Raw genomic sequence first — 17,876 nt, forward strand, 5'->3', positions numbered from 1 at the left:
CTCTGGAAGTTCAAATTCAGTATTTTTTATATCTACCATATTTGTCCATGTCATGCTCATGCTTTCTTCAACTTCTTGAAATTATGAAGTGTATTTAAAATATCCCCATTAACATCCTCATGTACTAATTTCACAATCTGTGTTATTTATTTATCTATTTCTTTAATGGTTTTTCCCCTCATTATGGATCATATTTTTTTTTGCATGCATGCATGCATGGTAATTTTCAGTGGGATGCCAGACATTGTGAATTTTATATTATTGTGAGCTGGAATTTTTGCAATATTAAATGTTCTTCGTCTCTGTTCTGGGACACCATTAACTGATTGAGAAACATTTTGATTCTTTTATGTATTAAGCATTGTTGGGCAGAGCCAGAACAGCCTTTAATCTCAGACAGTAGTTTACAACCAGGGATGATTTTGCCTCATAGAGGATATTTGGTCATGTACAGAGACATTTTGTACTGTTACATTTAGAAGGTGCTATTGGCATCTAGTGGAAAAAGTCTAGGGATGCTACTAAAAATTCTACTATGTCTAGCACAGCCCCCACAACAAATAATTATCTGGTCCCAAATGTTAGTGAAGCTGAGGTTAAGAAGCCCTGCTCTAGGGCTAAGTTGACCTGACTATAGAGGCAATCCAATACCCACCTGAAGACTTTACTCAATGCTGCATGTGTCAGAAGGTCAATTATATCCAGTTCTATATAGCCTCCAGAAAAGTATTACCTGGTCCTTCTCATTGATTCTTTTCACAGACTTGGGAAATACTTATCCACTGATCAGTGTTTATTTATCTTTAACCCAAGGAAAATCCTCTGCAGATCTCTGTTTCTGTCTCTTTCTCTCTCCTTTCTCCCCCCACCCCCATCTCCCTCCTATACTCTAACCCACAGATTCTAGTCACCTGGGACTTCGTGAACTCCAGTCACTGTCTCCGCAACTCAGGAGTATTTCCAGGCTCTGTTGGGGTTCTCTCCCTATCATGCAGCCTGAAAACTCTCCAGGCAGTAAGCCACGTATCTGGTCCCAGCTACCCTGTTACTTCATCATGGCCAGAGGCAGAAATCATATTTTTTCTTTCAGCAAATATTTGTCCAGTTTCTTTGTGCCAAGTACTGCAGATAAAATGCTGAACAAGAACAACAATCCGTCTGTATTTTTAGTAAGAGAGAAAAACAGTAATAGAAAACATAAGGCAGTGATAAATTGTGTTAATGAAATTGGATGATAGAAAGGAGTTTCTAGGGGGGAACTACTTTAGGTTGAGGTGCAGGGAAATCCTTTCTGAATAAGTAATGCATAAGCTGTGAATGGAGTTGAGACATCTAGGATATCATTGATGACTGAAACTGTGAGTAGGGATGAGGACCCCCCAAATAGACTGTATAGAATAAAGGAGAAAAGAAAGACTAGGACTCATCCTTGAGAAATTCCAACTTTTATTATCCAAGTAAAGTAGGATGACTTGGGATGGAAGAGGCAGGAGGAAAGTGTGTTTTGTCTCAAAAGCCAAAAGAAATGAGTTCATGAAAGAGGGTGCTTTAGTCTCCTTGGGCTACCACAACAAAAGAACATAGACTGCCTGGCTTAAACGACAGAACATTTTTTTCTCAAAGTTTTGGAGGCTGGAAAGTCCAAGATCAAGGTCCAGCAAGTTTGGTTTGCAAGCTGATAGATAGCTTGCAGATAGCTACCTTCTTGCTGTGTCCTCACATGGCAGAGAGGACCCTCTGGTATCCCTTCCTCCTCTTTCAGTAACACCAACCTCATCAGATTAGAGCTTCACTCATGACCTTAATTACCTCCTAAAGGTCCTGTCCCCAAACTCAGTCACCTTCGGGGTTAGGGCTTTGACATATGAATTTAGGAGAAACAGAAGTTCATAGCAGAAGGAATGGTCAACAATATGAATGCTGCCAAGGGGGCAAAAACTAAAATTCACTGGAATTATCAATGTGAATGCCATTCGTGGCTTTAGTAAGTGCTGTTTTCATGGAGTAAAAGCACTGGAAGCCATACTGGAATCGCTTAAGGAATGAGGAGCTAAGGAAATGGTGATAGCATGTATAGGAGAACTCCTTAAAGTAATCTAGTTATAAAACTGTTATCTTGAGGAAAACGAAAGATTGAGTAAAGTCTTGTATTTTATTTTTTAAAGAATGAGAGACCTTGTACTTTCTTAAGCATCATGGTGATCCAATTGAGAAGAGATGGTTTATTATTTGTTGCCACAATAATGCTATATTACAAACTAGTCCAAAATTTATTAGCTTAAAATAAGCAATTTTTATTTCATTCATGAGTCTGTGGTTGGCAGAGAAGGCTAGGATGTTCTTCTGATCTTGGCTGGCCTCCCTCATATGTCCTGGTATTAGCTGACTATCAGGTGGGACATTTATCTCTGCTCCATGTGTCCCTGACACTAACTCAGCAGGTTTGCTCAAGCAATTTTTCTCAAGTTTCAGCATCCATCGTGTTTGCTAAGATCCTATTGGCCAGAGCAAATCACGTGGGTAAGGCAGAATGGGAACACTGCAAAATGATAGGGCAAAGAAAGTAAATTTAAGGATGAGTAAAGAGTTGGGACTATTAATGCAATCAATTTGATATTGAGAGTATATCAAAAAAAGGATTATGATCATTGGTAAGTTCTTAAGAAGGCAGATAGATGCAAACAGGGTCTCAGAATGTTATAACTGTGTTAGTTTCTGCAGTCTTTTACAGTTGGTTGGCATTGTTTTACATCAACAACTTGTTAATTGCTTTTAATTTCACATTACTAAAATTTCCTATTTTCTTTTTATAAATATAGCTGAATCACATTTGTATATTTATTGGGTATTTGAATACCTTATTATAGAAATTCAGGGAGTCTTTTTTTGTTCCTACATGGCCAAGGGTCATTTCTAAATTGCATAACATTGCAAACAGTGTTCATTAATTTCTGAAGACTGTTGGTTCTCTGCCCTTAATCCGACTATAATTTCCTTCATTTCCATTCAATTAAAAATTCAGGTGGCTCTCCCATTTATCATGAGAAAACTATTTTTTTTATTCTAGATGTTTTCTTGTGAATTCCTGACTGCCATAGTTTGCTCTAATGGTCATAACACTTACGAGTTATTAAGCACACACTGTGCACCAGAGTGCCAGTCTTCGTGTCACCTTTATACTCAAAACAAAGTTAATATAAATAATTTTCCTGAAATTGGCTGTATCAAATTGCAAATCTAGGATTATACCCCAAGACTGTTGGTCTTCAGAGTCTGGTTCTTAACCATCATGTTCTTCTACTCCAAATACAGTAATCGCAAGCAAGTAGAGAAAAAGGCTATATAATCTTCTACTTTATCTACCAAAGCCTTTAAATTCATCAGTATCCTAACAAAGGAAAATTTTGAGAAAAACTAAGTTTTTTTTTTTTTTTTTTTAAAGCAATTGCAATCTAAACTTACCTGTTTACCAACCAAAAGAAATGGTTTATTAACATTTTAGACCTCATGGTCACCCTTACAAACTGTGTTTACCTGGCTAGATCTTTTGATCTCCCTTAAGTCCAGGGACTCAAAATTAAACGATTGTATTATCTGTCTACACAAATTAAATCATTATATCTGTTTATGAGAGTTACAGGAATAACCTAATATGGTACATTGCAGAAACAAATCATACACATATCTGCCATATTTTATCCCCAGTGAAAACAAGGGTACCTTTGATTGTCTTATGTTTTGTTAATAGTACTAACATTAACTCACATTTATTGTGTCCTCATTATGTGTCCAGTCAAAATGCCAGGCATTTTATGTGCATTCTATTCTCTATGCCAAGTGCTTTACATAAATTCATTTAACAGTCCCATTACCCATAAAAGGTAGTGACTTTCATTATCTTCATTGAAGCTTAGAAAGATTAAGAAATGTGCATTTAGCTGGCCAGTGATTGGACTCAGGATCAGAACTCGAGCTCTAAAAATCTTCCTTCTGCCCCAGATTACCAACATCCTTATCCCTAAAGACTGTTATCAAATGTTTCTTCCCCTTGTCTCCCCACTCTGCTGGGATCAGTCTTTCCCTTCTCTGTAATCCCTTAGTCCTTAGTTACTCCTTTATATTTATTGCATGCTGCTGTTTTATTCTGGTAATTTATGAATACTTTCTCACTCTGCCTCCGTACCAAGCTGCAAAACCCTTAAAGGTAGATACCATCACTTTTTTAATACTCCTAATATGTTAAGTAAGTACTGCTTGAGGGTTAGAAGAAATGATAAGTGACCTTCATGAAGGTTCTCTCATCTAGGTTTGTGCACTTAACATACCTTTGGTGATACTTGGATAGATTTGTGGAGACATCAAGCTATAGGACAGAGCTGAGCCATAATAGCTAGTCAGTAAATTTTTACTGTAGTAACACTTAGAAGACACCATTCCAGAAGAAAGTAAGCCGTCATCCAGAATTTGGGGTTAAATAGATGAGTTCAAATTTGACGGTGTCAAGTACATTAACTATTCCAAGTCCAAATCCTGTACCAGAGCCCAGTTTGTCTGTGATACAGCTGACGTCTCCCTTTGAAAAGATGAACTTGTGTTCCCTGAAACTCTTGACCTAAAGAATACTCTGTTAGCGCTCAAAAACATGTCAGTCTATGCCCTAACATTATTCTTCTCTTTCAGGAATTGAAGGATATGAGTAGCTGCTCCTTATTTAGTTTATGCCATGAGGAAACTTCATGCATTAAATATTTAACTCTCCTGGATAGGGTTACAACTATAGCCTTAGGCATATCTTTCTGTTTTAAACCCATAAACCATACACTCGTCCACTAATCTCACATGTTAAGCATTCTGAAGAATAGAAAAATGGGTATTAACATGGAGAATCATGACAGAATTAGAACAATCCAAGAGTTAGTATGCAGTACAAGGTAATAGATCATAGGCCCTGGAGACTTCCATTTACAAGTTATGTGGCTTAGGTAAGTCATTTTACTTCTGTGAGCTTCAGTGAATAGTTGTTAGGACTGAATGTGGTAATGTTAAAGAAAAAAAAAAAAAAAAAGACTTTTAGCACACTGCCTGGTATGTAGCTACTGTTCTGTAAATGATATTTTCAGACCTGTCTTGGTTACACCAAAATTTGTTTCCTGCAAGAGTCGGCTAGGTAACATTCAAGTTTATTGTCCCTATGACAGAAATGAACATTGCATATCTCCAGTAATACAAGTTTAAATTATTAGAGCTAGATACTTTACTTTTGTGAAGATTAGACTTATCAATAATCATTAATTTAAATCACAAATTCTTTGGATTTCTATGACTCCCAAAAGATTTCTATCTTTTACGCTTTGCAAATGCACATACTCTATAAACTTCCATTCAGATGTGGAGATGGACTCTTATCTTTGGGTCCGTGGGATTACTGAAGAATCAAAAATAGGCTTAGATGCCTACGTAACCATTTCAGATTCCTCTTGCCCTTTTTCAACCCTCACCTCCATTAGTTTCCTAGTTTGATAGAGAAGAGTCCTTACTTATGATAAGCACTTCTCCTCCCACTTCTTTCTCTCTTCACCAAAGTATGCAGTAAACTAAGCCTTTGTATTTGTATAGAGCTCCTTGTGGTTTTTAAAGCATGCTAATTGACTCTCATTAAATTGTCAAACCTCTCTAAGATAAGGAGCGAAAGTGGGTTTTTTTGTTTGTTTTTTGTTTTTTATGAAGAAAATGAGGCAGGAGGTTAAGGTTACTTGTCCAGGGACATTATTATTGTGATTATTGTCAGAAATTGAGCCCAGGTCTTTACGTTCTTTTCCCCAACTCTACTCTCAAGAGTACCACTGTATACATACTATTGCTGAGCTTTCATTAGAATCCAGGATATAGATATATAAAGTCACTTTCTCAGATGACTTAACTGCTTTCAGCTTTCTAATTTTACGAAACAGAGAAGCCATGACATAAGAGTGATAAATCTGATGACATAGAATTTAGAATGGATTCACGAGAAAATCAACATAAGGAGATATAGACTGGATGCGGGGGAGGAGAGTGGGATCACAAATCACTATAGAACAAAGGATTAATTTTCATAACTACAAGAAAAAGATTATCCTAATTGGCAAAGAACACATAAAAAGGGAACACAAATGGCTTCTAAAACATGAAAATATGCTTAACCTTATTCATAAAAGAAATGTGAATTAAAACAATGGTATGCCACTTTTAACATCAGATTTTCAAAGATCTGTAAGTTTTATTATACATTATTGGTTAGAGTAAGAGGAATGAAAGACCTTTTCACACATTGTTGATCAAAGTGTAAAATGGTACAGTCTCCGAAGAGCACTCTGATAATATCAAAAATGTAAAAGCACCTTTTGACTCAGCTTTTCTACTCCTCATCAACTCTATAGATATACTTGAACACATGCAAAATATTCAATGCATCATTGCTATTTTATGCAATAGATTAAAACAGCCAAAAATTCTGTCAATTGAGGACTGATAAAATCAATTATGATTTAGCCATAAAGTAGAATTCTGTGTAGCTGTTAAAAGACTTGAGTATTCATTTTACAAATATGAAACAGTATCCAAAATATATATTTTAAAGCAAGTTACAGAACAGTATATAGAATGGTAGAATTGTGTACAGGGAGAGAGTTGAAACACAGATACCTACATATTTCAATGTGTGGGGACTATCTGAAGAATAGACAATAAAATGGTAACAATAGTTGCCCCAGAAGAGGGGCTAGAAGCACTGATAGACTTCTTCCCATTATATGACATTTTTCACTGACTGATTTTTTTTTTTTTTTTTTTCGTGAGACAGGGTCTCACTCTGTTGCCCATGCTGGAGTGCAATGGCACAATCTCAGCGTGCTGCAGCCTCGACCTCCCAGGCTCAAGCAATCCTCCCACCTCAGCCTCCTAAGTAGCTGGGACTAATATTTGTATTGTTTATAGAGATAGGGTTTTGCCATGTTGCCCAGGCTGGTCTCAGACTCCTGGGCTCAACCAGTCCACCCACCTCAGCCTCCCATAGTGCTGGGATTACACGCTGATTGATGTTTTTAATTTTGCAAATGTATTATCTATTTTAAAAATGCAAAAGACAAAAAACTGTACCAAAATGGCATCAAAAGTTGAGAACATTTATTTTTCACTTTGTACAGATGTGTATGAATTTCCAAATATAAAGGAGTATTTTTTTTAAATCCTCTATATTGCATACTCTTTGAAAGCACTGTGTCCTCCTCATCTTTATATCACGAAAGCACTTTCTGAGGTATTCAATAAATGTTAAATAATTTCATTGACTCTGGTGTTGAAAATGGAATTGAAAAGTCTTGATTAAGCACTAATCAGAGAACCAGGTTCTTATGTTAGTTCACATACATCTGGTTTTAGAAGACCCGAAAAAGGGGCAGTTTATTTTCCTACTCTCTTAAAAAACTAAAATCTGGCCAAGTGTTGTGGCTCACACCTGTAATCCCAGTGTTTTGGGAGGCTGAGGCAGGAGGATTGCTTGAGGCCAGGAATTTGAGACTAGCCTGGAAAACACAGCAAGACCCTGTCTCTTCAAAAAAATTTAAAAATTATTTGGGTGTGATGGCACACACTTGTAGTCTCAGCTATTCAGGAGGCTGAGGCAGATGGATTGCTTGAGTGCAGGAGTTGGAGGCTGCAGTGAGCCATGATGGTGCCACTGCATTCCAACCTGGGCCACAGAGCAAGACTCTGTCTCAAAAGACAAACATCTAGAAAGGTACTTTCTAGCTGTAATGTTCTAACGCCTCTGGTTCCAGCATTTCCTAAGATAGCTGTATTCTAAGAATTCTATAGAGCAGTACTGCCCAAACTTTGCATATCCATTGTTTTTTAAGTATATATTAAATGTCAAGCTGTATATCAGTAAATTTAGTTTTTTTTCAAAACTGACATTTTCTCCCCATACATAAGTATAGTTTTGTGCACCTGTAGGATCTGTGTACCCAAATTTATAGTATACCATTCTAGAAAAGTTACCTAAGAAAACTGCCTTATGTTTTTGAAAAGGAAAATCATGTTATTAAAGTATTATTAAAGTATTATTAAATCAGTTATTAAAGTATTATTCTTCTGTGATGAAAACTCCTTAGTCAAACAAACAGCAAACAAAACAAAATTTGTTTTTATTTATGACCATGATTATTTGTTCTATGCCTTCATTTTCTTTTTTGGAGTTTAATACTTACTATACTTGCCTACCAATCTATCTTAATATAATTGTGTTTTTATAGCTTGCCTTAGAGTTTCTCAAAAAGGTGTACATCAAACTTTTGCTTTGAAAATACAAGCAATGCAAATATGAAGACTAGCAGTCCTTGGAGAAAGGAAATGGCTTTATCTGAGTTTTGCTAACTTGAAAAACAAAAATGAAGTCCCTGAGGACATTTTAATAATAATTAATGTAAATTTTTTTCAAAATCGTTATGATTTCTAATATGTATGAAAATATTGTATTTTGGATCTCTTTCATTTGTCACATATACTTTAAATATGTTATTTTTTAATCACATCCGTTTTAGCTTTTCAAAAAAGCGGTTTACTACTTTTGATGCATACTAAGCTACCTGGTAGTTTGTCATTTTGTCTAGTATCTAATCTATACAAATTGAAACTGTATTCTCTGGGACTGGGACTGTTTGGGGAGAATGCAGTTAGATATGTTAGTGGTGGTAAAACAGGATATCACGGATTTGGCTTATTGAATGGCGTATGGGTTGGTTGGTTGAGGTTGCAGGGAGGGATCTACTGGAGTCTGGATGCTCCCATTTCCCAACTCTACCAAGTCACTTAAATATGAGACACTGAACCTCATTGCTAATAGGAAGATTTGTAGAGCTACAGTTGGAGAAAGCTTAGGAGTGATATAGTTCAAATTAACTAACCATAGTTAAATGTCAAGTGAATTAGAGAGCTGAATAGTTTATAAACATAAGGATTCACACCTGAATATGTGGACTGGAAGTAATACTTAAAACTAGGGATGGCATATTCATTACACGAAGAGTGGACTAGCTCCCCTTTTGAGTGTCACGTGTCTGTGAATCTGAAGAGTAGCACTCTGCTCCAGATGTTTCACAACAGGCTTTTTATAAATGTTTACTGAATTTTTGAGTAATTACTATGTATTTAGCACTGTGCATATCTTCACAGAAAAAATGTTAGCATCCTTTCCTTCTGATCTAGAGGGGGTTATCAGACTATTAGACATGAAACAATAGTGGAGAACCCAATAGTTCACTATCCAATGCAATGTTTTACTGAGAGCACGTTGAGAGATGTGAGATTGGATTAGGCATGAGTAAAGGTTTGGTTAAGCAGCGTGGTAAGGAAGGTTCCCTACGTGGGAAAATTTAGGAACAGATGGAACTGTCCTCATGAACTTATGGAATAAGACACCACCAGTCCAGAACATTAAAGAATAATGTTGAAGAGATCTGACCAACCTAATATAAATCCAAATAAGCCAACTTTCCCATTAATATAAAAAATTATTTGAAATAGACAACCAGAATAAGTATCCTGTGGATGCCGCATGCTCCTCTGATGAGCTGGCCGTAAGTGTAATTCCTGATGATTTTCCAGCCTCATTAGAGAGCTAGTAGACAAGCATAAGGAAAAGAGAAAGGGCTGTATTCCAGTTCCAGGCAGGTGACTGTATGACCTCAGGCATATTTGTACTTAACTCTGAGGAGTCTTGATTTTATTGTTTACTGTGAGGATAAGCATACCAACCTTACCTGGCTTTTGCGAAATTCAAATGAGACAATACATGTGAAGGTGGCTAGAACAGGCAACAAATGTTGATCCCTTTTTTTCCTCAAAGTGGCTCTCATCCTGATCCACAAAAGGGCAAGTTAAAAGGGTTAAATCCTGCCAGGCTTACAAGGTTAAATAATATCTTTTCTGATGTATACTGATGTAATCCATATATGCAGTGTTACTTTTTCAGTCATATGTGACTTCTCAAGTTACAGTTTACATGGCATTATTCATTGTATTTAGTTCAATAAGTAGGTGGGAGAGAAAACTGTTGTATTTTCAGGATAAATGCTTTATGTATGCTGAAGTTTACATGTTCTTTTGCAAGGTTGATAATTACTTGGAAATTAAAGTAAAACTAAAATGCCTTACACTTTTTCTTCCAGCATGCTACAAATGAAAACTGATGAGAAACTGAATGTGTCAGATGCGAATACAGCAAGTTGCCCTTTGAGCCCCGTTAAGATGTGCCTTAATCGTCCCATTGAATGGAATCTGAATTTGACAACAGCATCTCTAGCGAGCTGTACAGTTCATAACCAAAATCTCAAAAGTGAAGAGAAATAGATTGCAGTTCTTCTTGCACTATCTTTATTTTGTATGTCAATATTCCTTGTGAACAATAAGCATTTATCAATTGATCTTGAAGTATTTCTAGTCCTGTGATTTGTCTTTATATTAAATCATTAGCATTAATCATTTTGATTATATTCTTTGTATGTTTTTTACATGTTTTACATCAGATCATTGTGGAATTTTGTAGTATAAACAGATTTCGATGTTTCTCTTTTTAATGGTATTATGTGAATTTTTTATGCCCTAAGTTTAAATACGTAATTGTCCCCAGTTTTATTTCTGTGCACAAAGTTTTAATATATAACACATTGTGATTTATAGAGCTAGTATTGTAAAGATTTGTGATGACCTGGCCCATGAGCAGTTGTCAAACAGGAAACAGGTGGACACCAACTACCTCGAAGCACATTGGTGAAAGAAAAGGCAAAGGTATCTCTTAGAAGTAAATCTCCTTCAAAGTTATATATGTACAGAAGAAAACAAGTTGACCATAGCTTTTTGTCAAGTAGCATGTTTCCGTTCACAGGAGAATGTGAGCTGATCAGTTCTTTCTCTGTATTTTAAACCTGTAAGTCTGTGGGCTTTAAGAGCAATGGCACAATTGCATGTTTACTGTTTAGCAAATCTGTGCCTCTTGGTAGAGAAGAATACTGTGTGGTTTCTGTAAGTTACCAGTTTTGAATGAAAAAATGGTAAATGGATTTACATCTGTTTTATTGTACCTTAGCCTTTTATTTTAAAGGGATGACTTTCAAAAGGACATTCCCTACCTTTAACTGTAATAGTGCAAAGCACAGTTTCAGCAATGGCTACATGACTGTGTCTAAAAACTGAATACTCAGAATACTAAAGGTTTGGTGCTTAAATTTGTTTTTCCCATGCCACAGAAAGCAAACTTTGGTATGGTGAACCGCATGAGAACATGGCTTTTTTCTTTTTGGATAGCCTGGCCATGTGTGAATTGGATTTTAGTTTATTATGTTTCTAAGACTTTTCCTTACAGCACACTTAATGTACCTTTTCAGTCCTTCTCCCAACCTCCTGCAAATTATCTTTAAAATAACAATGCATAAGGAATTTGAAGCACAGGAGAACACAGAGCCAACAAACAGAATGAAGAACTATCATCTATTTTTAACTGACTTTCTTTCATTACCATTTTTCCTTTTGCTTAATAACTATCTTGCTTTGTAACTTTGACTCCTTTTATAAGTTCTATGAGGCACAAATGTGTAGCAATTTGGTTCTAAAAACCAGTGATCTTACTTTAGCTCCATCTTAAAATTTCACTTTAAGTAAATGGCCTCTAGTAAATAAGCCTAAAAAAGCACAATTATTTAAACAGATCCATGTTAGGACATTTCTGAATAATAAAGAGAAAAGGTGTTTTGTTGGGTATTACAGAAAAGAGGACCAGTTTCATACAGTACAAGTTTCATAAGTCAGGTCAAGTGTCAATTTCAAAAGACAAGAAATGAAATTGACATAGTACTCATAAATTGGTAGCATATATAAAGAGAACTTCCTGTCACATTATTTTCCCACTAGAATTATTATCCACAGTAAATATTATTTTATTTATGCCAAAAATATAGAAAGCAGCTTCATGGTTAATATACATTTATGTTGACACCTCCCTAACCCAGGAAACATTCACAAACAAGGACTCCCATATGCAAATACTTTAGGAAGAGAGATTTCCCAGGCAGACAGCATCATCAAAAATGTTTTCACTGTAGGAATCACAAAATAAGATTGTCAAAATAACTGTTGAACGTTATACTGGTCTTCCTCACTGGTGGTAAGCTCCTCCTAGCCAATTTGTGGTACTTCCTTCATTTTCCCTTGACATGTTACTTGTTAAATATGTCCTCAGGCGGTTTCATCTTTGTTGATTCTGCCCATCTAAGTCATAAGCTTCTCAAATGCAAGTTACTAGCTAGTCACAGTTGAAAGTTTCCATAATGACATGATTCTAAACATAAAGAGTTCATAAGAATCACCTGGAGAGTATTTAAAAACGAGATTCCTAGGCCCACCTCAAATTCTGATAAATCTGTGTGATGCAGATTTTTTCTGGACTATAATAACTGACGCTGTCCTAATGCTTTAATACAGGCCAAAGTAACGTGGAAGCGCACAGCAGAAAATCTTCAGAAAGACGTCAGGTTTGTTCTGATTTTGACAAGGGTAACTTTATTAAAGCAAATAACTGGACATAATCTTAAAGGATTCCACCTCCATCGTCTTTCCTAACTTACATCTTCATTGAGAAATTGTGCAAAATTAAGTTTACTTTTTTCTAGTGCTGCTGTTTTGGCTCGTCTTGGTAGTCTCATCTTCATTTCTGATTCTGGTTCTGGAACTTCACGATCACTAAATAGATGTTGAAAATACACGAATTTAGATACAAGCTTTAAAACCAGTTTATTTATAAATAAAACTTTTTTGTTTCTGACTCACATTCTATCAGTGTGTAATTGATAGCCTGATTCCATTGACTTAGCTTAAAACTAAAATCAAACAATGTCAAAAAACACTGACTTGGCTATCCAGCAAAGTGAATCATGGAAAACCTAGCTAATGATTTTATATACTATAATGGAACCTGGTGTTATACAGGAAAAAAGCCACAGACTTGTAATGAAGCTTGTAATTAAACAAGGACCATAACTGTCCAAAAAAGATTTCTTTGAAACTCAAGAAGTGAGAAAAAAAATAAATTCTCTTGATTTAAGCAATAAATTCCGAAAACACAGCAAAAAATAAGTTCCCCCTCTTGATTAAATTTAATCAAGATAGTGTGAAACTATGTACTGAAAATACATACAATACAATTTTGCCAATGAATACAAGACAGCTACCAACTTTCAGCTCTAACAGTGGCTTCATTGACAAAAAGCCAAAAATAAACACTCTACTACACAATATACCCAAATTATAGACAGAATTATTCTATCATTAAGTGTAGAGAACCCAAATATTATCAAAATCAAGAGTTGCTAACTGAAGATCAAAGAGGAGTCACATCATGTAATTAGAAATTGAAACAACATATTAAAGATAGCACTAAAGACCATGCCAACTAATTGGCAAAAGCAAACATGCCATAAGAAGTCAAATGCTCTTGATAATGGAATTTTAGACTATATACCCAAGACAGCCATTTATAGTTTTCACTATCTTGTTACAGTATTTTCTCTCATTCACAAGAAAATTATAGTTTTTTTCTACTTCTAGAAATAAAAAGTGAAGATAGGCCTCTATATATTCTAGACATGCATGGCATACCTTTCAGAGTCGGCCTCAGCAGTCTGACGCCTCCTGTTTGTCCTAGCTGAAACTGTCACTTTTCTCTGTCCTTGAAGATAGTATAATTCATTATCAGAATTTATTATCAGTTGCTTATTTTTAATCTAGTTTCTAGGCTAACTACATCCTTTGTTTTCAACACAACAATCCTTTCAACACATGTATCTCCTACTTATTCTAGCCATCTTGGTACTAGTTACCACTACCACAGAAAAAGGAACCCAAGCAAGATTAAAACTTAATTTATTTTGTAAGCACTAAATGAGTAAGGGAAAATAAGGAAATTTCAAGCAAGTTAAAAGAAGGCAAATTTTAGTTCAATGTATTTGAGGACAGAGTATATGAAAAATGTGTTATAATGAAGTACCTATATTATTGCTATAGCACAAAGTCTGTGGAGACACTCATGAAAATTAAGGGTTAGAAAGGTAGGTTAGGTGCATAAACAGGTGCTAAAGAAACAGAACTTTTTTTTTTTCTTGGAAGGTGATAAAACAAATAGAACATTAATCAGTAAGGTAATAATGGCTTCTTGTAAAATAACATATACATGACCAATTCAAATATGTGTTCTAAAATATATTTCAATGTAAAAACCAGAACCTTTATATACTAGGGATTATAAGATTCTACTTACTAGAAATTTACAAGGTCAAGGAGTAAGACAAAGTTTGGCTTGTGATGTTTCTCATTTATAAGAAATAAAACAGTATGAATACATGAAGTTTGGTGTATTAAAAAGGATGGTATTCTCATGGTGTGATATACCACAAAAAAAAATCTGATCAAAACCAAACTGTTCAATGTGACAGTCTGTTTGAAAATTATATACTCTACTCCATTCATGTGGCACTTTTTTCTACTCCTTACCTGCTTTTACTAATGGATTTATCCCCAAGAAAACATCCAACAATATGGGACTAATTTGAAACAATAGCCAGCAATCGGTATTTAAATAATTTACTGGTTACAAAACAATATTCCAGACTCCATTTTAGAAAAAATTAAATCTGCATTGAAAAGGGCCTTAAAAAATAGATTTCTAAAGTTAAAATCAAGGTTGGCTCATGGGTGGGATTATTAGTGTTCCTTATAGTAGTTTGCCTGGATGTACTTTCTGATTCTTCTGTAATAAGCATGCATTGCTTTTGTAATGAGGAAATAATAAAACAATAAAAAGATCTTGAATTTCAGATTTTTTTCCAAGTGATCCCCTAGTAGTCAGCATTTACTGTGCCAGCAGATCCCCTATTGTTGGATAGCCCTTGGGAAATAAGTTGGGAAAATATGAAATAAGATGGGAATAGAAGGAAAACAAAGCCCAGAAAAAATACTACAGGGATTTTTAAAAAATGCTTAGTTATATGAAGGACAGAACACAAATAACTAATATAAAACCATCATTTAACCAAATATTTAACCCAAATTATCTTTTGTAATATGATGTTTTGCAGCATACTTCTTTCAATCAAAAGCACCTAGAGCAACACTGATTTTATAGTCTTTAGACACAAGGCAAAAACTGACATCCACTGAAAGAATTAAAAAGAAAGGATACCAAAGACATTTTTAAAAAATCTTTATCCCTAAGGAAACAAAGATAAGAAAACTTGCAAAACAAGTATTTTTCATTGGAAGATAACATTTAAAACTTTTATCATAAAGATGGTCAATCCATACACTACCTCTGTTAGTCTTTAGCTGAGTAGATTTTGATGCTTGGGTTGCTTTTACACCTTTGAGAGGAGTCATATATACTTCTTTATTCTTTTCTATTAAAGGGAATAATACAACAATATAAATAAGATAGCCTCATGAAATATTTTAAATTGTCTTTTTAAGTCCAGTTTTTATGAAACTGAAATGACAAAGTCCTTCTAACAGCTAGTGAAAAGTTATAAATCACCCTTTCGAAAATTTGAATGTTGGAAAAGAATCAAAACTCCTAAAAAGATGGTCATATGTTGAGAAATGCATGTCAAAAAACACTTGAAAAGTAGAATAAACATTTATCAGTAATGCTGTTTCCCAAGAGATTAGAAAAATATTTTCATTCATTTCTGATGTCCAACCAAACATGTTAGAGGAGAAAAAAATATGTCTCAGTAAAGATGAAAAACACAGAATCTTATAAATATTCTGGTCAGTATGTCATTACCATCTTTGTTTTGAAAAGTAGTTGTAGTCAAGCTGGCATCCTGTGCTGCTTCAGCTTGGTCACCAAATTCTTTATTTCCTTTTTCTAACTGAATCTTGATTTTCTCCAAAGCTCTCAGACATGTCCTATCTTTTACTTGCTATAAAAGAAAACATTATTAATATTTTATAAATACCACATTCCCTAATCTTCTTTGAAAATAGTACCAATACATATCAAGTTGTTTAAAAACACTAAAGTATATGAAATTTATGAAACAAATATTTCAAATAAGTCGCAATATGCTAACATATGTATAATCTAATACAACCATGTAAATTCTACATGTATAAATATAAACACAAACTAAATCAGAGTAATTAGAAACTACTTTACCTCCAGAATCTCATTCAATAGAACCAGAAGATCTTTTGCAAGATGGCTACTGAGTTCTAAAGAACTCAAGGCTTTTGTATAGACTCGAATTTCTGGTGAGCATGGACTTGTTAAGATCTCATTGCAAATTTTCATAGCCAAATTGTCATGTACTGTTAAGGCCTAAAAAATTAAGAAAAAATTCTCTGTAAAATGAAAATGATTATGATTATTATATAGTCTTACACATCTAACAAATATTTCCAACCAATTGTCTTGTCATAATCCCAAATATAAAATGTCTAAAACCAAATTTAACATCCCCTCTACCCCCAAAATAAGCTCCCCTTCTTGACTTCTTGTAGTGGATGCTGTAATATAGGGCCCAGTTCCACTCCCTTTAGGAAAGAAGCACTCATCCTCCAGTTGCAGCATGTTTTGGAGGGTAAAAGTTCCCAGATGCAGTACTGATCCAGGCTGACGAAGGTGGACTTTGGTGGGCCTTGTCCAAGATCATACCTCTTCTCCCAAAGATTTGTCCAAATCCAATGACTGGCCAATGCACAGGTACAATGTCTCAGCTTGCCTCCATTCTGGACAACTCAAAGGAACATCCCAGTTCTGGAACTCCCTATGGGATTGGCTGGGGTCTTTGCTTGCATAGCAGTAGTTGAACTTAGTGCCATGCCCCAGTCTACCTTCCTCAATCTTCCAGGATGCTGATCACGAGAGTACTCCCCAATTACACTATGGCAACAGCTCCTTTGAAGTCTGCTGTTACACATACTTAAGAGTTTGCCTGGACTCCTCCATCTCCCTTGCCTCTCAAGCTCTTTCTTTTAGATTCTTGTACCCATAGTTCTTTATTAGGTCAATTTCTATTCTTTCTACTTTCTACTATTACTTTGTAGTACTTTTTCTACAAGCGAATTATACAGATTTTTCAACTGCTTTCTTATTTTCTTTCCGCTCACCAGTTCATCTCATATAACCATCACTGACCACCAAATTAATCTTTCTAAGTGGTTTTCATGACATTAACCCATTCTCATCATAAGCCCTGCATAATCACCCACTGCAAATAAGGCCAACTCCAAATTCCCTACATTGACCTTTAAAGCAATCTATAATCTACCCCCAATGTTCTGCCCTAACAGTCCTATTCAGGATCCTTAGCCAAAGTCATCTTTCTACAGTTCCCCAACATTTGCATAACCATCTACATATATCACCTTTACTAAAACATCCTTCCTCTACCCAAACCACTCCCCAAATACCAACAAGGCCTAACTGAATTTTGGTCAATGAGTTTTAAAACTAACGCTGTACTCATCATTCCTACCACATGACTCTTGCCTTTGTCTCAAGTCGTAAAGTGCTTAATAGCTCTATTACTGACCCTTACCTAATTCTGCCTAATATCCTTTGTAATCTTATCTTACCAATAATATAAGACATATGACTTGAACAGAGTAGCCTATCACTAAATATCAAATAGAGTAACACTTTCAACTTAATCTGTTAGCATCTGAAATCACTAATACATTAAATTTCAAAAGTAGTAACAAGTTTGACCAAATGCCATTAAAGGATTAAAACAACCCAGCTTAAGTTCAGTCTGTGAGTCAGTGTGCAGTTGGTTTATCTTCTTTGAATT

The 17,876-nt window shown here is 35.2% G+C and overlaps 2 protein-coding genes across 12 annotated transcripts in view; one reads left to right on the forward strand and one right to left on the reverse strand.

Moving 5' to 3' along the window:
* Positions 1-14,888, forward strand: part of LOC105487875 (ligand dependent nuclear receptor corepressor like) — a 296,771-nt gene extending 281,883 nt beyond the window's left edge. For 7 of the 11 annotated variants that reach the window (XM_011751506.3, XM_071093802.1, XM_071093803.1 and 4 more), the window contains one exon: positions 10,206-10,348. In XM_011751506.3, coding sequence (XP_011749808.2) covers positions 10,206-10,219 — 14 coding nt within the window. In that variant the 3' untranslated portion in view covers positions 10,220-10,348. Of the gene's footprint in view, positions 1-10,205 lie in introns of all 11 variants that reach the window. The other 4 variants (XM_011751504.3, XM_011751509.3, XM_071093808.1 and 1 more) reach the window with 1 other exon arrangement.
* The window catches only part of LOC105487873 (non-SMC condensin I complex subunit G), a 32,900-nt gene continuing 27,660 nt past the window's right edge, over positions 12,637-17,876 (reverse strand). Inside the window, exons 17-21 of the mRNA XM_011751503.3 lie at positions 16,241-16,402; positions 15,866-16,004; positions 15,393-15,479; positions 13,687-13,756; positions 12,637-12,771 (exon numbers count right to left, since the gene is read on the reverse strand). Of these exons, the coding sequence (XP_011749805.2) occupies positions 12,648-12,771; positions 13,687-13,756; positions 15,393-15,479; positions 15,866-16,004; positions 16,241-16,402 (582 nt within the window). The 3' untranslated portion in view covers positions 12,637-12,647. The remainder of the gene's footprint in view (positions 12,772-13,686; positions 13,757-15,392; positions 15,480-15,865; positions 16,005-16,240; positions 16,403-17,876) is intronic.

The sequence above is a fragment of the Macaca nemestrina genome, chromosome 3 (assembly GCF_043159975.1).
Source record: "Macaca nemestrina isolate mMacNem1 chromosome 3, mMacNem.hap1, whole genome shotgun sequence".
NCBI classification, from domain to species: Eukaryota; Metazoa; Chordata; class Mammalia; order Primates; family Cercopithecidae; genus Macaca; species Macaca nemestrina.